The sequence below is a fragment of the Artemia sp. Qi Xiang Cuo genome, chromosome 18, assembly GCF_049724085.1.
Source record: "Artemia sp. Qi Xiang Cuo chromosome 18, ASM4972408v1, whole genome shotgun sequence".
Classification (NCBI taxonomy): domain Eukaryota; kingdom Metazoa; phylum Arthropoda; class Branchiopoda; order Anostraca; family Artemiidae; genus Artemia; species Artemia sp. Qi Xiang Cuo.
This window is the reverse complement of record NC_142811.1, coordinates 14538171-14561746: the sequence shown is the minus strand read 5'-3', so window position 1 is coordinate 14561746 and position 23576 is coordinate 14538171. Positions and strand designations below refer to the sequence as shown.

Here is a 23576-nt window from a genome sequence, read left to right as displayed (position 1 = left end):
CATAGGCCTGGAAGTTAAGAAAGGAAATAATCAGTTTTATTTCAGAAGATTTTCTGATGGAATCTAATAAAGTTTAGACATTTTAATCAAACTCATAATTTCCATAGATGAGCTTTAATCTAGTTAGGAGTATATTTTTTTGACATATGTTTTGAACTAGCTGAGATCCAAAGAAGGCTAGAGCTTTTAATTAAAATTAATTTAAAAAATTTTTCCACAAAGTAAGTTTTTCAAAGAAAAGTAAAGAACTTTATTAAACCAAAAATGAGCAGAAATAAAATCAAATCATCTACCAAGTGTAAAATTACCACAAATCACCACCAATAAATAAATGAAACCCAATTCAAACTAAAAACAAGCAGAAATTAACATGAGTAGGTCTCACAGCCCCAATGGCTTCTCAAAGCCAGAACATAATTTATACTTTACTGACAAAAATGTTTTCACTTTTTTAACTCTAATAAATTAAAAATGATTAAGACTTTTAGGAATAAATATTAGCATATGTATATTAAGTTGACTATATATTCATTTGTAGTTTTTTTCAATGAAATTCAAATTATGTTCTGGCTTTGAGAAGGCATGGGGGTTGTGGCCCCTACTCTTGTTCACTTCTGCTTTTCTTGTTATTGACATGGTTATTTATTGTAATTTCTATTTGCTTTGGGTATACTTTTCTTTGAAAAGCTTTTTTATGGAAAAAGTTTTTTAAATTAATTTACGTTTGTTTTTTATTGACATGGTCTTTTTCATAGGAAAAAAAGTAATAATTTATATCTTTTTTCATTTTTCTGTAAGAATCTCTAGTATGGCTTGCTATTCGTATGTTGGAGAAACTTTTTCAACAGTTTTTAATAAGATACATCCTTTTTGAAAATCCCGACACAAATAGTATTGTTTAATTTAGTTTTATACCTCCTCTAGTTAACCTGAAAAATAAAACTTAACAGCATTTCCAAAAAATTATATTTATACTTTTTGACAACCAGGATACACTTACACTGTTTTGATTTAGTTAAACTGTAAGAGCAGAAGCAGTAAGAAAAGTAGCCCTGAAAGTTTAAACTTGATACCCTCAGCCATTCTTAGGATATTGTTGAGGTGTCCTATTGGCAACCAGCATACACACTGCATTTTAATTTAGTTCTAAAGCATGATAGGCAAATTGAATAATTGTGCGGGGTTTTCATACCCAACACCCCTAGAGATGTAGTTACTGGACCATTCAACTATGCTGAACAAAATTTCTGTCTAAAAATTTTGATTGGAAGTGTTTGGAATTATGGACCAAAGAGGATGGCTGATTCCACAAAATAAGTTTTTCAAAGAAAAGTAATGAACTGTATTGAATCAAAAATGAGCAGAAATAAAATCAAATTATCTACCAAGTGTAATATTATTACAAATCACCATCAATGAATAAATGAAACCCAAAACAAACAGAAATCAGAGGCAACACTATAGCATTGCCTATAGTAAAGGCCATATGGCTCCAATGTTTTATTATTTATTTATTTATTTGTTGTTTATTTATTTTTTTCCCAGAGGCACTTCATAGGGAAGGGGTTGTTATATAAACTTCAAAGGGGGCTCATTCTATTGGAAATCGAGAGTTCTAGTGCCCTTTTTAAGGGTCAAAAGTGGTTGGAAGGCAATTAACACCCCTTCCATGCCCACCATTTCCCCAAACACATCCAATCAAAATTTTGAGATAACCATTTTGTTCTATGTAGTTCATTTCCAGATAGAAATTATGTTATTGAGGTGGATACTCCCCCCACAGACCTTGGGGAAAGGGTTGTAAGTTATGCCCTGGGGGCATATAAGCTTTTTATAGAAAGCTTTGTCATAGAAACTTCAACATGGGCTTATTCGATTGGAAATTCAAAGGGCTAGTGCCCTTTTTAATAGTCAAAAGTGATTAGAGGGCAACTAACCCCCCTTTCATGCCCACCTTTTCCCCAAACATATCCAATAAAAATTTTGAGATAGCCATTTTGTTCTATGTATTTGAAAATTATGGAAATTAGGTCTTTGAGGATGCCAACTCTTGACACAACCCCCAGGGCCTGGGGGCAGGTGTTGTAAGTTATGCCCTAGGGGCATACATGTGGTTCTTATGGAAGGGATGCTCATATAAACTTCAAAGAGGGCTCATTTGACTGGAAATTGAAAGTTCTAGTTCAATTTTTAAGAGTTAAAAGAGATTGCAGGCCACCTAGCCCCCCCCCATCCCCTTTTTTTCTCAAACCCATCTGATAATAACTTTGAGATAGCCATTCTTTTTAAAATAGTTCAAAGACCATATAACAAAAGCTCTGGGGTCAACACAGCCCCCCAGGGCCCGAGGGCAAGCTTTGTAAGGTATGTCCTGGGGGAATATATAGTTCTTACGGAAGGCATGCTCGCAAAAACTTCAGATACGGCTCATTTGAATGAAAATCGAAAGTTTTAGTTCAGCTCTTGAGAGTCAAAAGGGAGTGGAGGGGAACTATCCCTCACCCCCATGCCCATTTTTCCTGAATGCTTCCAATAAAATTTTGAGATAGCCATTGTGTTAAAAATTGTTCAAAAGTCAGATAACAAAAACTCAGGTGTCAACACAACCCCCCAGGGCCCACGGGCAGACGTTGTAAGGTATGCCCTGGGGCATATATGGTTCTTGTGAAAGGGATGCTCATACAAACTTCAGAGAGGAATCATTTGATTGGAAATTGAAAGTTCGAGTTTACTTTTTAATAGTCAAAAGAGATTGAGGGCAACTCGCCCCCCCCCCCCCGCCTTCTTTTTCTAAATCTGATGAAGATTTTTAGATAGACATTTTCTTAAAAAAATAGTTCAAAGGTCTGATTAGAAAAACTCCAGTGTCAATACAACCCCCAGGGGGAAAGGTGTTCTAAGTTATGCCCTAAAGGCATGTATGGTTCTTATGAAAGGGATGCTTGTATAAACTTCATAGAGGGCTCATTTGATTGGAAATTGAAAGTTCTAGTTCACTTTTTAAGAGTCAAGAGCTTTAAGGGCAACTAGCACCCCCACGCCTTTTTTCCCCAACCCCATCCGCTACAAATTTTGAGACAGCCAGTTTTTTAAGAATTGTTCAAAAATTAGATAACAAAAACCCCGGTGTCAACACAACATCCCAGGGACTGGGGGTAAGCGTTGTAAGTGTTATCCTGGGGGCGTATATGGTTCTAATGAAAGGGATGCTTGTATAAACTTCAGAGATAGCTCATTTGATTGGAAATTGAAAGTTCTAGTTCACTTTTTAAGAGTCAAAAGATATCCGAGGGCAACTAGCCCCCCCACACACCCTTTTTTCCCCAAGACTATCTGATAGAATTTTAAAAATAGCCATTTCATTTACAAATAATTCAAAGGTCAGATAAGAAAAACTCCTGTGTCAATGCAACCCCCCAGGGCCTGGAGGCAGGAATTGTAAGTAATGCTCTGGGGCCATAAATGGTTTTTATGGAAGGAATGCTCATATAACCTTTAGAGAAGGTTCATTTGATTGGAAATTGAAAGCTCTTGTTCACTTTTTAACAGTCAAAACAGATCAGAGGGCAACTAGCCCCCCCCCTCCGTGCCCGAAATGCATCAGATTAAAATTTTGAGTTAGAAATCTTGTTGAAACTAGTTCAAAGTTCAGATAACGAAAACTCCTGTGTCAACACAGCCCCCCTAGAGCCAGGGGTAGGCATTGTAAGTTATGCCCTGTGGGCATATATGGTTGTAATGGATGGGATGCTTGTATAAACTTCATAGAGGGCTCATTTGATAGGAAATTGAAAGTTTTAATTCACTTTTAAGAGCAAAAAGTGATTGGAGGGCAACTAGCCCCCCCCCCCAGCCCTATTTCCCCAAATATATCTGATAGAAAATTTGAAGTAGCCATTCCATTAGATAAAATTTGATGTTGACACAACCCCCCAGGGCCCAGGAAAAGGCATTGTAAGTTTTGCTCTGGGGTTATACAAGGTTTTTATGGAAAATATGCTTGTATAAACTTCAAAGAGGGTTCATTTGATTGAAAATTGAAATTTCTAGTTCACTTTTTATTTTTAAGTTAAAAGCGATCGGAGGGGAGCTAGCCTCCTCCCCCCACCCCTTTTACCCCAAATGCATCAGATAAAAAATTTTTAGATAGACATTTTGTTAGAAATAGTTCAAAGTTTAGATTAAAAAACACCAGTGTCAACCAAGGCACTTCATATGGAAGGGGTCGTTGTATAAACTTCAAAGGGGGCTCATTTGATTGAAAATCAAGAGTTCTAGGGCCCTTTTTAAGGGTCAAAAGTGATTGGAAGGGAACTAAAACACCTTCCATGCCCACCATTTCCCCAAACACATCCAATCAAAATTTTGAGATTGCCATTTAGTTCTACATAGTTGATTTCCAGATAGAAATTATGTTTTTGAGGAGGACACTCCCCCCACAGCCCTCAGGGCAAGGGTTGTAAGTTATGCCCTGGGAGCATATAAGGTTTTTATATAAAGCTTTGTCATAAAAACTTTAAAAAGGGCTCATTCGGTTTGAAATTCCAAGGGCTAGTGCCCTTTTTAATATTTGAAAGTGATTGCAGGGCAACTAACCCCCCTCTTATGCCCACCTTTTCCCCAAACAGATCCAGTCAAAATTTTGAGATAGCCATTTGGTTCAATATTGTTGAAAATTCTGGAAATTAGGTCTTTGAGGATGACCCCCCCCACAGCCCTCAGGGCAAGGGTTGTAATTTATGCCCTGGGGGCATATAAGGTTTTTTATAGAAAGTGTTGTCATAGAAACTTCAAAAAGGGCTCATTCGATTGGAAATTTAAATGGCTAATGCCCTTTTTAACAGTCGAAAGTAATTGGAAAGCAACTAACACCCCCTCCACGTCCAACTTTTCCCCCAACAGATCCGATCAAAATTTTGAGATAGGCATTTTGTACAACGCAGTTGAAAATTCTGGAAATTATATCTTTGAGCAGGATACTCCCCCACAATTTTTAAGGCCAAGGTTATAGATTATGTTCTGAGGGCATATAATTTTGAGATAACTATTTTGTAAAAAATAGTCCACAGATCATATAACAAAAAGTCCAGTGTCAACACAACCCCCCAGGGTCAGGAGGCAGGTATTGTAAGCTATTTCTTGGGGTATAATAGAGCTCTGACTTAAATGGTGCTCTTATAAGTTTTAGAGAGGGCTCATTTGATTGAAAATTGAAAGTTCTAGTTCACTTTTTAAGAGTACAAAAGAGATTGGAGGGCACCTAACTTCCCCTTCATCCACACCCTTTTTTTACCAAACCCATCTGATAAGAACTTTGAGATACCGTTTTTTTTTGAAAATTTTAGATGGCCATTATGTCAAACATAGTCAAAAGGTGAAGTAATTAAAATAATTATCCCTTGGGGGTTGACAAAACCTCCCACTAATTTATGCAAGCTGTCCATTGTTCACATATAAGGTCTTTGTCAAAGAAAAACCTTATTCTGTTCTGTCGTTGATAAGTAAACTTCAAAAGGTTTGATTTTCGTTGTTTTCTTTTTCTTTTCTTTCTTTTTTGTTTAGCACTGAGGACGACTCGGCGGAGGTCCTTGTCGAAATATTTGCTTATTTCTTCTTCTTCATGGTTCGCCACTGGCTGACACAATCCTCGTTTTTTAATTTTTTTTGGATTTTATTTTTCATTTTGTTAATTTCTATCCTCTCTGAGTTTCATTTATCAAAGAGGTAACTGCATAGACTTTGGAAAAGGCTCATTCGATTTAGATTGAAAGTTCTAGCTCTGTTTTTAAAACTCAAGAATAATCGGACAGTAAGCCCCCCCCCCCCAAGCCATAAAAACTTGTACTTTTTGCAATCAAAAACGAACAAAAATTAATAAAAAAAACTTTCCAAAAAACAAGTTTTTCAAAGAAAATAAAAGGACATTTTAAACTTAAGCTCATCAGATACAAATAACTTTTAAAATTCAAACTAAAAACGACCAGAAATTACTATTAAAGAATAAATGAAACCCAAAACGAACAGAAATTAAATAAACAATCATAGCAAGAAACATACAACAAGTAATAATATAAATAAATAAATAGATTGAAAATGAAAATCAAGCTTAAAACGAAAAAAAAATTCTATTAAGTATAAATGAAACCTAAAACGAACAGAAATTAAATAAACCATCAATGCAAACAAACATACAATAGATATTATAGTAAATGAATAAATAAATCTTAAAACGAGTGAAACTTAAATTGAATACACATATCAAGATTGAATTGAACACAAATAACTACAAACAAGAGTTTGGGTGTCGCCTCCTTCTCTCACTGCAAAAGCCTAAAACTTACTGCGTTATTGGCGCTTTACTGAAAACTATATGAGTCTTGAACAGTCTTGGAATGTATAAACATTGCCTATAATATTGCTTATGTGCCCTTTTGAACACCTGTATGCATGTAGTTTTTTGTTTAATTGAAACTCCCTCTGAACATTCCCTAAAAGTCTCACCTTAATACTCTTAGTGTCAGTAGTTACAGTGACTGTAAAAGTAGGATTAGAAGTATGCACATAGTGTCTTCTGGCTAGTTCGAAATCCACGACAACTTACCCTGAAAGGTCTAACTTAATAATGTGAGACATTCTTGAGATATTGCTTTCTCGCCCTTTTAAAATCCACATGATCATAGTTTGTTTTGATTTAGTTCAACATCCACCTAAATATTTCTTCAAAGCTTCACCTTAATACCCTTAGCTTGTGTAGTAGCAGTAGAAGCATTAGTAACAGTATACATATAGCACTTTTGGTTTTCTTCAACATCCTCGTCAACACATGATGAGAGTTTCAACTTAAGACTATCAGCAAATCCTGATGAAGCATTGCTGATACTTCCTTTTGACATTCTATGTGGGCATTGTTTGTTTCGATTTAGTTCAATACAGTTTCAATATTGCCCAAAATTTTGCCTTAATACCCTTAGCTTTAGTAGCTGTAGTAGTATCAATGGTAGAAATAGCAGTAGCCATAGTAGTAGTAGGATTAATAGTAGTAGCCTTAGCTTTAGTAGCAGTAGTAGCTGTAGTTATAATAGTAGCAGTAGTAGTAATAGTAGGAGTAGAAGCAGTAGCATTATGATGCAAATATTGTCTTTTGGTTAGTTCAACATCCCTCGCAACAAGCCCTGTAAGTTTTATTTTCACTCACAAAACTATTCTTAAGATAGTGCAGATATGCCCTTTTGACAACCTTATTCATAGCTTTAATAGTAGTTGCAGTAGTAGTACTAGTACTACAGTAATAGTATCACTAGCAGTGGTATTAACAGTAATAGCACATGTTATTGGGAATAAACCTAACTCTATTTTGAATTAACTGACTATCTAAAAATTTCTATTGAATGCATTTGGGGAAAAAGGACATGGTAGGGGGGGGGCTATCTGCCCTCAATTCACTTTTGACTCTTGAAAGGGCACTAGTACTTCTGATTTCCAATCAAATGAACCCCCTCTGAAATTTATGTTATCACCCCTTCCATAAAAACTTTACATGGGCAACTAGTATAACTTATAACCCTTGCCCTGAGGGCTCAGGGGGGGGGTTGCCATCCTCAAAAACATAATTACTGAACCTTTCAGCTATGCTGAACAAAATGGCTATCTCAAAATTTCGATTGGATGTGTGTGGGTAAATGATGAGCATGAAGGGGGAGGGGGACTGCCTTCTGATCACTTTCAACTATTAAAAAGGGCACCAGAGCTTTCAATTTCCAGTCGAATGAGCCCCTTTCAAAGTTCCTATGTCAATTCCTTCTGTACAAAGTGCCCTGGTCTGAAAAAAATATTACATTGTGCCAAGATTGTTCTTTAATTAGACAGTGTTACAGCACTGCCTATGATGATTATTTTCATAGACTAAGTTTAAGCTTGTTAGGATTTTTCTAGATACTGCACTGTCAATAAATCTAGTAGTTTTTAAATTGAATTGCTACTACTACTATCAACTTTCTGCTGCAACAAACTGCCTTAGGCCGCCACAGCTATGCACAAATATAAGAATATAAAATTTTTTACATCAAAATGTAAATAAAGTCTCCCTCTTTACACCCTCCCAAGAAAATCCAGTTTCCCTCAAATCCTTCCTTATGACCTCCTCCCACCCAATTTAGGGACAACCTGCTTTGTTTGGCCCTGGATGGTTGACCTGCAACTGACGATCTTTGACAATCTCTCATCTTTCATCTGTAGATTGTGTCCTAGCCATCTCAACCTTTTTTTCATTATAGCCCAAGAAATGATAGAACCACTTCTTTCGTACAACTTACTGTTTGAAATACAGTCAGTCACTTGGGTACCCAAAACAATCCATATAAATTCTTTTGGAAAACATTTAATAAATCCATTTCCATATCTCAGTTCACCCAAGTTTCAGAACCATATTTGACCACTGTCATTAATGTGGCTTCCAATATTCTAATCATGTTTGTAGACTTATTTTCCTACTCTTCCAAACTTTTTTTTTTCAATTGTAAAAAAACACCCCAGGTCTTGGCTATTCCACTTTTAACATCTGTATTAAACTTACAAAACTAAAGATTCCTATGGAACTCGTGTCTCGATGTAAGTTTCCTGTGCTCATTGCTGCAAGTCTTGTTATTTATTATGGCAAATTATTATTTGTATCAGTGATTTCATTTTAGTTACTTTTCAGTTTTTTTAAAGTTTTACTGTTCACTTTTTTTTAAAGTTTTATTTTTCAGTTTTTTTTTGGTCCAAAATCACTTCTTGGGAAGATTGGTCACCAGTTTTGTTTGTGTTGCGAAATCCCTCCAAAGAATACAAAATTGGACTTCTCTCAAAAGTTTAGTTGTTAAAGAGTGTGATTCAGTATGAATTTTGAGGTAGATTGATAGTTGTTATTTAAAATGAAAAAATGGAAGATACTTCATCCTTGTTGTCTTTGTCATCCCAGTTCTAAAATTATTATCAACAAATTTCTGTTGATGCATAGAAACATAAAAGCTTACAAACAAATAAGGTAAAAATCTAGTCTAGGGGCATGATATCTTGGTAAGCTGCAGAGCTAGTTGAATGACGGTTATAGAAATTGATTTACTGCATAAATTAGGGCTCAGGGTAGTGTTTTTAAGTAACCTTGTCTACCCCTTCATCCTTTGATATTGACTGAAACCTGCATAAATGGATTTACAGCTCAAGTATGTGTTGTAAAAGTTGTTTTCATTCTCGTGCCCTACTCCTCTAAGGTTCTTTACAAGCTAAAAGGAGGTAAAACTGTGGTTTTGACACCTAAAGTCAAATAAAAATAATTGAAATGAATTAAAATTCATGAAGTATAAACTGTTGTAAAGCTCATGAGCTAGAGTTTTGGAAATATGCTGTTTTACTCACTGCACTACAAAGATAGCTGAAGCCAATATGGCTGCAAACGCTCCTCCCAGTTCTACTAATGAACTGGTTCTCTAGAACTGGTCCCAGTTCTGCTAAATGTTTCTACTAATGAGAGACAAATACTGGAAAGAATCGCTATCAGTGTAGCAGTTTACGTTAGACCATCTAACACACCTTAATATTAATTCATAGTGCTTTATTTTAGACTTGGCTCTAGTGTAGTATATTTAGATATAAAACCCCCCTAGCCTCCCCCCCCCCTCTGGGCACGGCCTTGCTTCTACCTACTACCATATAAACTTCAAATAATACATATATACCTGTTCACACCTACACATATTATATACACATACATACGCATAATAAATGCTTCTATCTATCCCTATTGACAAAACTTGTGTCTCACTTAAATCTTACACTCCAGCAGGGTTATAGTCTCATCCAAGTTAAGAGCTTAATATATATTTTTTTTTTCAAGAGCTACCAGGAGCTTAGTTTTCCACAAAGCTTAAATGGTAGTATTTCTTATTCTTTATTTATGTGCAATGTGAATTGAGGGAGGTGACATCTGATTGAAATTTTGAGGTACCCATTTTGGACTTTCACTGTGACTGGTCAATTTTGCACGGGGGAAAAGGTTACAAAAAGACAGTACTTATCTGTTATAGCGCCTATGTATATAGAAGCTAAGTAGAACCGGTTTTCATTTAGTTTGCGATTTGTACTGAAAGAGAATAGTGTCTGACCATGGATGTTAAAATGAAAGTACTGTTTTAAATAAGCAGTATTTTGCCATCTAATTTTAGCTGGCTCACAGTAGATGCTGTCTGTGAACTGCTGACTGGCAACCTGTAAAAACACCTGAAAATTTAATTTCTGGAACTAATAACTACTGAAAACTTGTACAAAGGGATTTAAAATTATAACCATTCTCTAGTTTTTCGAAAATAAGTTGCCACCAATTTGTCTTATTGTTATAATAAAAAAGTCACGTGATCTTAATTGATTTTCTGAAATAAATAAATATAACTATATTTTGTGAGAAGAACATGTTTTGACAATGGTTTTACTTTATGTTCATTTCCATCAGAAAAAAAAAATCTATCAAACTTCAATTTTTGGTTTTGACAGTCATTAAAAAAAAGTCATTTGGAGTCATTGGAGTCATTAAGAAAAAGTCATTTGACAGTCATTTGGACAGTCAAAAAGTCATTTGGAGTCATTTAAAAAAAAGTCATTTGACAGTCATTTGGACAGTCAAAAAGTCATTTGGAGTCATTAAAAAAAGGTCATTTGACAGTCATTTGGACAGTCAAAAAGTCATTTGGGGTCATTAAAAAAAAAATCATTTGACAGTCATTTGGACAGTCAAAAAGTCATTTGGACAGTCAAAAAGACATTTGGAGTCATTAAAAAAACGTCATTTGACAGTCATTTGGACAGTCAAAAAGTCATTTGGAGTCATTAAAAAAATTCATTCGACAGTCATTTGGACAGTCAAAAAGTCATTTGGAGTGATTAAAAAAAAAGTCATTTGACAGTCATTTGGACAGTCAAAAAGTCATTTGGAGTCATTAAAAAAAAGTCATTTGACAGTCATTTGGACAGTCAAAAAGTCTTTTGGGGTCATTAAAAAAAGTCATTTGACAGTCATTTGGACAGTCAAAAAGTCATTTGGAGTCATTAAAAAAAGTCATTTGACAGTCATTTGGAGATACAGTCATTAAAAAAATGGGTACTAAACCTATTGTCAATTCTTGTGGTAGCTTTACATAATTTCTTACTAAAACTGACCAAAACTCATGAAAATCAAGCAATAATTTTGCTTCTGGTTTTAACTTCTTTATGCCATAATGAATTAAAAACAAAAATTCAATTAGGTCAATTATTTCAAAACAGAATACAAGCTTAGCTGAATCAGGAGTTAATACAGAAAAGTATTTACAACTAAATACCTAAATGGGATTCTTTTGTGTTTTATTTTCCGTCAGCAAAGATTGACGGAATTCAGCAAAGATGGTTCTCCTGATTCCGCAAAGATGGTTCCCCTGAATTAATTTTTTTCCTGTTAAAAAATGTTTTTCCTTGTTTTCTTTAAGGCCTTTTTTTTACTGAGTTTGCATTATCTGGGGCTATACATGGTTTTGCACTGATACTTTGCCAAAATATTCGTTTCTTCCTTCAAATATTTGCCTACAAGCTGAAAATCTTCTCCCAGTATTGTTTCATTATTATTTTGGTACTTGTCTGATGTGGCTATATTTTAATTAAATGTTTAATATATAGAGGTGGTAAGGGGCTATGCTAGTTATTTAATATAGTGCGTTCTGTGTGGCCTGCTTTCCATAATTCTTTGTCGTGGTTTCCATAATTTTGTTTCTAAATATAATTTAGAAACGTAGTTTCCATAAATTTCATCATAGTTTGGGATGGGTAAAGCATAGCCTATATTAAATACGTAGCCTAGCCTAGATACCTTTTCCTCCCTAAACCCAAAAAAACTAAAGTTTTAAAATTTTAGATGTTATGACTGTTAGTAGTTCTGACGAATTTTTTTGTCGATGTTATGACGAATTTTTTTGTCGATGTTATGACAATTATTTTGTCATAACATGCGCTCTGTGCGGCCTTCTTTCCATATTTCTTTGTCGTAGTTTCCATAATTTTGTTTCTAAAGTATTATATTATCATCATATGTGGGATATTTCAATAGGATTAACCTAACTTTGGTGTGTATTTTTTAGCAGACAAGTGCCTTATTTTTCATTCACGAAAGAAAGTTTGGGATGGGTAGGTTAAATTCTATAGATGAAGGGTTGCCAAAAATTATGGTTTTAGTTTAGAAGAGGGTAAGATGGACGAGGAACATGGACTGCTGTATTTGCTGTAGACCCTGTGGCATTTCAGTGTTGTTGATAGTAGGGGTATTCATTAATTAATATATTTTTGCAGATGCAGTTTATGTTGTTATTTAGTCGCCAAGGAAAATTGAGGTTGCAAAAGTGGTATGTTGCTCATCCTGATAAGGTGAAGAAAAAGATAACAAGAGAATTGGTTAACACCATACTTGCAAGAAAACCAAAAATGTGCAGTTTTCTGGAATGGAAAGATTTGAAAATTGTTTATAAAAGGTAATAGGCTGTTGAAATATACATAGGCATATAGGAAAAAAATATGTTTGATTAATGATAATTTTAAGTTTAGCCACTTGGAGATTAACTTTTTATGTTGTATCAAAGAATGTTCAACATCAATAATTAGGAATGATTAGGTCTCTGTTAAAAACCATACATAGAGGACTATGGGTATACCTTTTTTGTATATTTCAGAGTGTTTTAGGGTTAAATTTTAGAAGTTTTAGGAATTAGAATGTTATTTCCAAGTTTTTTTTTGCAATTATTTTTTTTATGTGTTCACACTTCCTATCATTCTTAAACCTCAAGGGAAAAATTATGACCCTTAATGGCACAAGAAGGGTCCTTAATGGACCCTTCTTGCAGTCGTTTTGCATGGAATTTTCAAAATGAACACAACCCAAATAATGTATTATATATTTCTTAAATTCTTGATTTAATTTAGGCTATTTAACAGGATTGCTATTTCTGTAATATATTTGAAAGGGAATTAATTTTCTCACTAAATACACTGTTAATTTAACTATTTAACGGTCTTTCCAAATATAATAATCACCGCCATTGCAATTGTATCTCATCCCTTTTCTCATAGTACCTATCCTTGGCCCTAGTTTAAAGGCTTAGGATACTGCCTAGACCTAGATATAGGCCTGTTTTAAAGATTCCCTTTCTTAGTATTCTTAGAGCATTTTCTTGGGTTAAATCAGACCAGATTTTCCTTTTTTTTTTTTTTTTTTATTAATTTTTTTTTCTGCTTTAGGATGGCCAATGTTATGGTCTAATATTGCTATATAAAACTTCGGCTCACATTAGCCACCATTTTTTACTTCCATTTTGATTTTAACTCAAATGTATTTCTGCTATATAGCTTGGGAAGACATGCCCATATTTAGTTGTAAAAAATCGAAACACTTCAGAGCCCTTCCTCATCAAACAGTCCTACAAGATCCCCCTGTCCCTCATTATAGACTCATAGAATTATTATAGACTCATAGACTCATTTATTTTATGAACAACTATCGTAGCCGTGGCCGAAGCCGTGACTAAATGGCGCTGTTTAGTACATTGAATAAAACTGGTCACTCGCCATTAAAATAACTGACAAAAAAAGGCACAAACACATTGCCACGACGGGTTGCTTAACACTTTGGCGGCACCAGTTGGTTCTTATGGCTGGTGTTGGTGGTAATAGGTACAGGTAGGGGAAGCAATAAATGGTGTTTCTGGGACGAGAGAAGAAATTGCTCGAAATTACATATCAACTGCAAGCGCCTATCACGCAATGTTGGTAGTCGTAAGGCACTAAGGGCAGCCTCATAAGAGTTGTATTTCAGGCTCCGTGTACCTATGCATAGCATTGTTTCCCCACAGAAAAGGGACTGAAAAAGTTATTTTTGATAACAAGATATTGGGTTTAGCAGCCTTCTAAAATATTTACGTCAAAGTTCTATTCATTGTTTGGATATTTATTAAAATGTTTTTGAATAGAACTTGGTGATTACGACTCGGTACAGGTGTTGAATACAACATGCCTTTGAAATCACTAAATTTACTAAGTCTCCATGAGCGCTGATTTCAGTTGATGATCTGCTTCGGCCATTTGTTTCTTTCAATGTCTCACCATCGCACATTAGTGCGGCCTCTTATACCAGCCAATGCGAACACTCGCACAAGAGATGAACTGAATTCAGTTGTGTGCTGCAGGATTAGACTCAGCAATTCTTTTGTTCCCTTTTAAACTGATGAACTGAATTCAGTTGTGGGCTGCATGAATAGATTCAGCAATTCTTTTGTTCCCTTTTAAACTGATAAGCTGAATTCAGTTGTGGGCTGCAGGAATAGACTCAGCAATTCTTTTGTTCCCTTTTAAACTGATGAACTGAATTCAGTTGTGGGCTGCAGGAATAGATTCAACAATTCTTTTGTTCTCTTTTAAACTGATAAACTGAATTCAGTTGTGGGCTGCAGGAATAGATTCAGCAATTTTTTGTTCTCTTTTAAACTGATGAACTGAATTCAGTTGTGGGCTGCAGAAATAGATTCAGCAATTATTTTGTTCCCTTTTAAACTGATGAACTGAATTCAGTTGTGGGCTGCAGGAATAGATTCAGCAATTCTTTTGTCCCCTTTTAAACTGATAAACTAAATTCAGTTGTGGGCTGCAGGAATAGATTCAGCAATTCGTTTGTTCCCTTTTTTACAAGTTTCAATAACAAGTAAAAATGAAATGTCCTATGTGATTGCAAAGAATAGTGCTATTTAGTCCATTTTTTATGTGTTTATGAAAGCTGCTTTGATTTTTGACTCTAGGATTCTATTGTTTTAGATATGCAAGTCTCTATTTTTGCTGTGGTATTGAACAGTCTGAAAATGAGCTGATTACATTAGAGATTATACATCGCTATGTTGAGCTGTTGGACAAATACTTTGGCAGTGTAAGTAAAGTTTTTTCCTTTTGAATAATCAGTAATATTTCACAATGTTGCAAAATAAAGTTGCCGAGTCTTCAGCGGAAAACAATTTGGTTTTTAATTTAATTATGTTTGTGTTTATTTGACATAGTTTTGGTATTTATTATTAGCGTTGATGTTGGCTTATAATTTTTATTATTAATAATAGTTAATTAAAAAAATAGTAAAATTATAGTAGTATGTGTAGTTATGGTAGGAATAGTCTTGGTTGGAACAGCTGTATTAGGAGTTGTTGTATTAGAAAGGTTTGAAAGTAGTGATTGTAGACAGAGGCATACCTAGGTTTTTTTTTATGTCTGGGGACAGTGTCAGTCTTTCTTCACATCACCCCCTCTTTTAGCCACTTAAATCACCCACCCCCCTCCCTTGGCTGATATCTGCAATTATCTAACAAATAGTAAATTTTTTAAATTATTTAAATAAAACATGGTACAATACTCCTGAAGTTGCTAGCCTCAGGGAGTTTCGGCAGATCTTCTATCGGCCAAAGAAAAAACTATTTAAAAGGATTTTGTATACATACTTAAAAAGAACTATTGAAAAAAAAAATGTTAAAATCTTTAATTTAAAGCATGGTACATCACTTCCGACTTGGAGTGGTGACCAACACCTTGCTTGGCATGGCTGATGTTCCAAGCTACTAAAGAAAATTATACGGATTTTAACTATGTTGCCATGAAAGTCTTAAAAAAACTGGTGTAGCCCTTATACATTCAAATCTATATAAATAATCAATAGACCATTAACCCTTCCAAATTTGCAAAAACTATGCATAGTATTCCTAGTTACATTCAACTATTTAAGGGTCTTGATTTTATATGCACTAAATTAAGAAACAAAGACCCTGTTTAATTCTGCTATGACATAGTAGATCTGCATTCACAGAAAGTGGAAACACTACTGGGCAGAGTTGCCAAATTTTTTTTGCTGAAAAAGCGTATTTTGGTGCATTTGAAAACTAAAAGTGGGTCACATTTGGGATGCTTTTAACCATAGAAATAGAGGGGTGCTGTAACAGTAAGTGAAACCTGCCTGAAAGTTATAAATCTGGTTTAGTTTTAAAGGTTCACTAAAGGCAATTTGGGCACTATCTACTTAATACCCATCTACTAATCTACTATCTAATCATCTAATCTACTTAGGGCACTATCTAATCTACTTAAAAGCAATATTCTACTTAATGCCACATTTATTTATACATCCCTTAGACTTATGGAAAATCAAATATAAAACAAACTATTAAAATTTTGGGCAAAAATTTTCTCTTCAAAAGCAGCACTGTTTTAATAATGACTACATTCACTGAAATAAGGTGATAATACAGAATCAGTAAAAATGCTTGTGATATCAAACTATGCAGTTTTAAGGGGAAAAATAAGTAATGTTCTAAATAATTATTCCAAGTTATAAATATAGTTTACCCCCTAATAAGTCCACTACTATATTAGGTAAATTTACAAAAAACTATAAAGAAATACTGAATGATATTTTAATATAATTTCTCTTTCGCTTTTCTTTTTTGGAATTTTGAATTTTTAGACTGTTTTCAATCAAGCTTGAAAAACTTTAAATCTGTAATTGGTTCTGGATACCAATAAAAGACTTTTTTTGTAGCTCACATCTGGACCAGTCTTCATTTTTTCCGGAATGGTCTTTGTTCAGTGACCTCTGAGATTTTATTAAGGAAAGAATGAAACTCACTTTGTATGTAATTTTTAATAGCTTTACTAGTATGAATGTATTTCACAAGTTTTACCTAACATAGGGATACCATATAGATCTTATGGTAGAGGCTCCACTGTGTTGAGTAAATAAAGTAAAGCCTCGAAACCCGTTAAGGCAGGTGGTATTTCTTCTGATGAGCCCTAATGGAAGGTTCTACTTGGAAATATTTTGCTAGGTTTAAGGTGCTTTTGTTTGTAAATTTACAACAACTTACATTTATTGATGACAACTTTGCATGGATTTGGACATTTCTATTTGGTTGATGGTTCGGTTATACTGTTTGGCCCTAGGTAGTTGGATAGATGATTAAGGTCAAAACCTCGTTCAAGTGCACATTTATCTCAATTGCTGGATTAGGATGACAGTTTTTTTTTTCTTGCCAAGTAATTACCTCTAAAACATAATACAATACCATAGTAGATATTAAGGAGCTGCTAAGATGCAACTAAAATTATCTAGCCGGAATCGTTAGTATATTTGAGGGTCTAAAGGCTTTCTTTGGCAAAAGCCAAAGTCTCATGCAGCTGACTGTAGTGAGCAAAGTAATTGGAGGGAAGGAACGTGTTTGTTCAAGGGGTAAAGTCCCATATATAGCAAGGGTCAGCATAGGGGAGGGGGGCATAAAAGTCAATATGTCGTATATGTCATAACTAACCAGATAAGTACATATTTTCAAGTGCTTATGTTGACAAAGGTCCAAAAGTTCCATAGGAAGTACCATTTTGGAATATAATGGTAAAATTTAACCTAGGTTGCCATGGTGACACTGGCTACCATTGGCAACCGGTTATGTACATGTTTTAAGGTGCTTATGTTGAAACAACTCCAAAAATTTCATAGGAAGTGCCATTTTGGCGTAAAATGGCAAATTTTCCCATATGTTACCATAATGGAACTAATATTACCATAGGTTACCATAGTGGCGCTGGTTATCAAAGATAGCCAGTTATATACGTATTTTAAGGTGCATATGTTGGAAAAGATCCAAAAGTTTCATAGGAAGTGCCGTTTTGGCATAAAGTTGGAAAATTTTGCCCAAAAGTGTGAAAAGCGTTGCAATAACAGAACAAGTATCAGTCTGGGAACCATGCTACTGGCTAGAGTAAAATGGGTTTCATTATAACAGGAGATTAAGAACACCTGTCATGTTACAATGAGGCAAAACTGCAAAAGAGCTGAAATTCACCAATTTCTTGGAAAAATGTAAAAAGAAATTCGTATTTTAGGTTACTATTTCAAGTTAGGCTGCCACCTTCTGAAAATTTTATTTACATAGCTCAAATACTTTCTTTATAATATAAAAAAATCATTTGGAAATTGATTGTTTACCTTGTTGCCTACTGATGCGCACTAACATAGGTAGGTTTCACTTCCTGTTGCAGCAGGGACTGTTACTTGAAAATTGACAGGTTCTAGTAAATAGTTGTTACCAATAGTTGTTAATGAATAATTGTTCTAATGAATAGTTGTTACTTGACAGGGACTGTTACTTGAAAATTGACAGGTTCTAGTGAATAGTTGTTACCAATAGTTGTTAATGAATAATTGTTCTAATCAATAGTTGTTACTTGACAGGGACTGTTACTTGAAAATTGACAGGTTCTAGTGAATGGTTGTTACCAATAGTTGTTAATGAATAATTGTTCTAATGAATAGTTGTTACTTGACAGGAACTGTTACTTGAAAATTGACAGGTTCTAGTGAATAGTTGTTACCAATAGTTGTTAATGAATAATTGTTCTAATGAATAGTTGTTACTTGACAGGGACTGTTACTTGAAAATTGACAGGTTCTAGTGAATAGTTGTTACCAATAGTTGTTAATGAATAATTGTTCTAATGAATAGTTGTTACTTGACAGGGACTGTTACTTGAAAATTGACAAGTTCTAATGAATAGTTGTTACCAAACCTTGGGAAACTGCCTACTAATGCATACTAACATAGAAGATAATTTATATTCTGAAAGAAACGTCCTAAAAATTTTAAAATAAGTCTCGGCACTTAGTTTACATATAATTTATCCGCGGTTCAACAGAGCCAATTGCAATAAATTGTTGAATAAGCGTAATTGTTGTGCTCTATTGAACGTGGTTTGAGCATCTAAACGAATGTTTTGGATGAAAATCAAAATAATGTTGTAACCCCTTGAAACTAATCAAAAATATTGTTAATTATTTTCTATATAAATAAAAGCAAATGCAAATGGTCTGTATACTGCATCTATCACTACGCTGTTCATCTGATCGCTAAGAAGTTGTTGTATACTCTCTTGCAAATGTTTGAGGTATAAAAAGTCCGCCCCTCCCCCCAAGACTTTCTTAATCTTTCGAATACTTTTTTACGTTGACTGAATTGTAGAATCCTGAAGACAAATACTTGTGATAGATGGTATTCAGGTGGCAAAATGGAAATTTTTATTAATGTTTGGGGGGATTTTCCGTGAATGAGGAGTTTTCTATAGGGTGTCTTTTCTAGGAGGGTGGAGTGAATTGTCTGCGCGGGGAATTTTTGGATTTTGTCGTAGTATTGCTCTAGTCTGTGTTGGTTATCTGCCGATTTTTAATGTCAGCATAAAAGTATATTTTAATATACTTTTCTTATTTGCTTTTTCCCTGTTGATTGATAAGAAATTTATTTCAAAAAACGTCTATCACAAGCCCCGAAGGACCAAATTCGCATTTTGGAGTCATAAAACCAAAAAATCAAAAAAATCTTAAAAAAGCACAACAACTAAAAAAATTGGCAAAACAATGCCAAAAACAACAGAATCAGAATGGCAAAACCATTCATTAGTCAAAAATATTAAGCGACGAAATGTCAGAAAGCTACAAATGTAAAAACTAAAAAAGAGTGAAATAAAATTAGCGTTAAAAGATTTAAAAGAGAACATATAAAACGGGGGAGGGAACAAAAGAATCAAACGAACATTAAACTTGGGTATCACCGGCACCAAAGAAAAAAAAAAGGAAAGACAAGAAAGGAACGGGTTCAGAAACAGTACGTAGCAGGTGGTGTCTGGATGGGGAATGTCTTTTGGGGAAAATGTTTTCCATAGAAGGTTTATTATTGCATTTTTTGCAAAACGGAGGCACAACGTTCCTCTCCTGTGCTCAAGAGTTTCCTGATTGGCCTTTTTTAGAAGGAGTGAGTATTGTACCTTACCTTCTTTAAAAATTTATTCTCAGAGCTTTTTTTTTGAATAGATTCGATTTTTTCTGATTCATCACGGGAGATACCAGGATGCCAAACTGGACAAGCATATTCAAGATACGGGCGGACAAAGGAAGTATAGATCCTTAAAGAATGGGATGGGGGGACGTCAAAGTTATTCAAGAGCTTAAGGAGAGAAATGGATGCATTAGCTCTATGGACAATATCTTTAACGTGGATATCCCACTTTAAATTAGAGGAAATTTTAACCCCAAGTAATTTAAAGGAAGAAACAGAAATGTCTGGGGGATAGGGTTCAAGAAAAGGGGTGAGGGTTTAAGGAAACATATTGGCATTATCATAGATTTAGAGGGGTTTACTCTCATGTCTAAGTCTGCAGCGTCATCTGCAATATCATTGAGGATGCTCATAGGGTTACGAGTACTAAGTTTCTGTAACAGGTTTCAACAACCGTTAGGTCATCCGCAAATTTCCGTCTGTCAGGAAATTCCTTACCCAGGCTATTTATCATAACAGAATAAAAGAGGGGACCTAGGAGAGTACCTTAGGGTCCTCCATTGTGGACAGCGAGGGGACAGGAATAATGATTCTGATATTTGACTACCTGTGATCTATTTGATAAAAAGGAGGCTACCAATTTAACCGGGAAGGAATCAATATTGAAATCAGTTACAAGTTTCTCGACTAAAATATTGTGGCTAACAAGGTCAATGGAAATTAAATTTAGTCAGCAATTAGGTTTTTCGAGAATTTTCGCAGTTGAAATATCTCCAGATATCCATCGAAATTTCTAAACATGGTCCCGTATCCTAAAAACTTGACTATAGAAACAAATATAACTAGTTTTTGCTTTAGTTGTTACTATCCAGATGCACTTTCTAGGGGATGGCATGGAGAGAAGAGACGAAAAGAACAAAAAGAACAGAGGGTCGCCTCTAAAGTAAATTACAACCACGGAAGATTAAACTCCGGTTTTTGAACACGTCGAAACAACCGTTAGAAACGTTATGGTAGACTATGGTCTGGATTCAGAAGTGAAAATTATTGGTATCAAAGTAGAATGTCCTACTGTGGGATCCTCAAGCTCTCCTGATCACGCTTTGTTGCAAAGAATCTCCACTGAGAAATTAAAACAATCTGCTAATCCCAATACAACTCCAGAATTGTCTAAAGAGAAAGAAATACAAATTGAAGCTAATTCAAGAATTGTAACTTTTATTTCAGTTAACCTGCCATTTACACTTCAAATCCCAAAGTCTATTCGAAACACTAATTCACTTCAATTTACGCACTCCCTACCCCACTAAAAATACCCACCTTCCCACATCCCTCGCATTGCACTCAAGTGTCGATCCTTCCTGGTCTTTGCCATATCAGTCCCTCTAATCCTAGCTATTAAGAGAGAAGAATACGCCAGTAGCAGCCAAGGTTGGTGATGGAGAATACACCTCCAAAAGTGTGGTTCAACACATAGGTAACCACAAACCTGGAGTTGACAGTATTAATTTATTTTCATCCGAGAGCATCATGGCCATAACCAAATCATTTATTATGTTTTGTTATTTGTGTAAATGATTTTTCTACTCTGTTGTTAGTATCATGTTCGCGAAAAAAAAAATCTATGCAGTATAATAGTGTCAATGTTGTCCCTATCTTTTTCTAAAATAGTCCATTTTAGAGCATGGGAGGGGGTGGGGTGGTGGTTGTTATTCATTTGACCTAGAAAGGGGAGCCACTGTATGTACCTTCGGTCTAAGCTTACAAGTGGTTTCTCCCCTTGCTCCATCTCTTGCTCTCCCTCTTTATTTCCCCGTGCCCCCTCCCCCATCCTCTACCTATTCTTTTCTATCCTCTTTCTACCCACCTTCTTTCCCCCTGTCTCTCACCTTCTATCTCCCCTGCCCTCTGCCTCTGCTTTTCTCTCCCTTTTCTTTCTGTCTTTTGCCTTCTCCCCTTATTTCTGTTTCTATCCCCCTCTCTCTACCCGTGGTCCCTCCCCCCTCTCTCTCCTTCTATCTCGTATCTCCCTATTTTCATTGCTTTGAGGTAAAAGTGAGACCTTAAATATATTACAGGTATGTGAACTTGACATTATATTCAACTTCGAGAAAGCCTATTTCATGCTTGATGAATTACTTCTGGGTGGTGAAATCCAAGAAACTAGCAAGAAAAACGTATTAAAGGCTATCCAAGCACAGGATCTCCTGCAAGAGGTCAGTGATGTTAAGGATATTGCTGAATTATAGTCATCTAAATTTAAGCTTGCCCTATATTATAAACACTTAAACAAGATATGACATTATGGGGAACTCTGTGCAACAATTTTCGTCATAGACGGCGTTAGTCTATACATATGATTTATTTATACTGATAGCTAAAGAGAAGGTTAAGACTTTTTAACTAAATTAAGGTGATCTGAGCGCCTCTTGTGGTTCCTAGGATGAATATGGCTGGGAAAAGAAAATTTATCTGCTGTATTTCAGCAATTATTGCACTTTTACGTTACATTTGCTGTGCTAAATTTACTTGAAACTTAAGACTACCAAATCAACGCGTATTGCGCGGTCTTAAATGCTGCTCAGAATTGTTGGCAAACCGTTTTTTCTAGATTCGCGATAACAGAAATGTTATCGGAACACAAACATTTGTCGAAAACATGTTTTCGACAAAATTAAAATCATAATTTCATATTGTAATTAAACTCATAATTTTTCGAAATGGGGTATGTCACATCTTTGTTGGTTAGATATTTTCTGGGCTGCCTAGTCAGTAGTCCAATGTTTAGTTCCTTCAGATTCCGTCCCTTTGCTCCATAATTATGTGACGCAATGTGTATATCTTAGCGTTTTCTGTGTACTATTTTTCATTGTTTTTGCACGTTTTATGTTTTCCTTTGCATATTTCCAATTTGTTTTTAATATAGATTGCATTATGCTCTGGTGATTTTGGTGGTCGTTTTTATCTCGATAGTACAAAAATATCTTGATTTCAAGTATTTGGCGGAATTTTAAAATGTTTAAGCCAGTTTGAATTCTCATAGATTTTGCATTATATTTTTTGCATCACATTTTGTATGAAATTTGATCAGTCATCTGCTTAAAATTCTATTCATTAACCAGGACTACAGAATAAATTGGCTCTACTAGCTAAAAATTTAATTTGACCTTTTTGCAATTTTGGTGGGGGGCTTATTCTCTGTGGCCTAATTTAGCTCTGTTTATTGTCAGTTTTTTTTTCAATATTATTGAAAAAAAAAATCAGCCGTGACTGCTCGTAAATTTAATGGGCAATTTAGAAGGTGCTATGTGAAAATTTTGTCTGATTGAGTTTTATACGCCAACCTCTAGGCCAATCAGTGTCATCTTGTTTCCAGCGTCTCAAGGGGTTCTTTAGATTTTCAAAAGTTTTGTTTCCTGCTTAAACAGGATATAAAGAAAACACCTTATTATAAATAATGTAGAAAACTCCTAAAAGGTACATATACTCAGGAATTTATTTTGGAGGCGGCAAATTCGGCATTAAAATAAATTGGCTGATTATTTAAATATATTTTATTGTTAATTTAATGGATTAATAATTGGTAGATAAGGATACAATAAAGAGAATCAACTATATAAAACTGCAAAAATAGTCTTTATATAACCCTAAAATTGTATATAACAAGGCATGAAAGCAACT

The 23576-nt window shown here is 34.8% G+C and overlaps 1 protein-coding gene across 3 annotated transcripts in view; it reads left to right on the top strand.

Annotated features, from left to right (window-relative positions):
* AP-1sigma (AP-1 complex subunit sigma-2) overlaps positions 1-23576 on the top strand; it is a 55793-nt gene that overhangs the window by 8035 nt on the left and 24182 nt on the right. The window contains exons 1-4 of one of the 3 annotated variants that reach the window (XM_089104540.1): positions 8750-8888; positions 12349-12527; positions 14857-14965; positions 21974-22111. In XM_089104540.1, the coding sequence (XP_088960666.1) occupies positions 8877-8888; positions 12349-12527; positions 14857-14965; positions 21974-22111 (438 nt within the window). In that variant the 5' untranslated portion in view covers positions 8750-8876. Of the gene's footprint in view, positions 1-8749; positions 8889-12348; positions 12528-14856; positions 14966-21973; positions 22112-23576 lie in introns of those variants that run through there. The other 2 variants (XM_089104539.1, XM_089104541.1) reach the window with 2 other exon arrangements.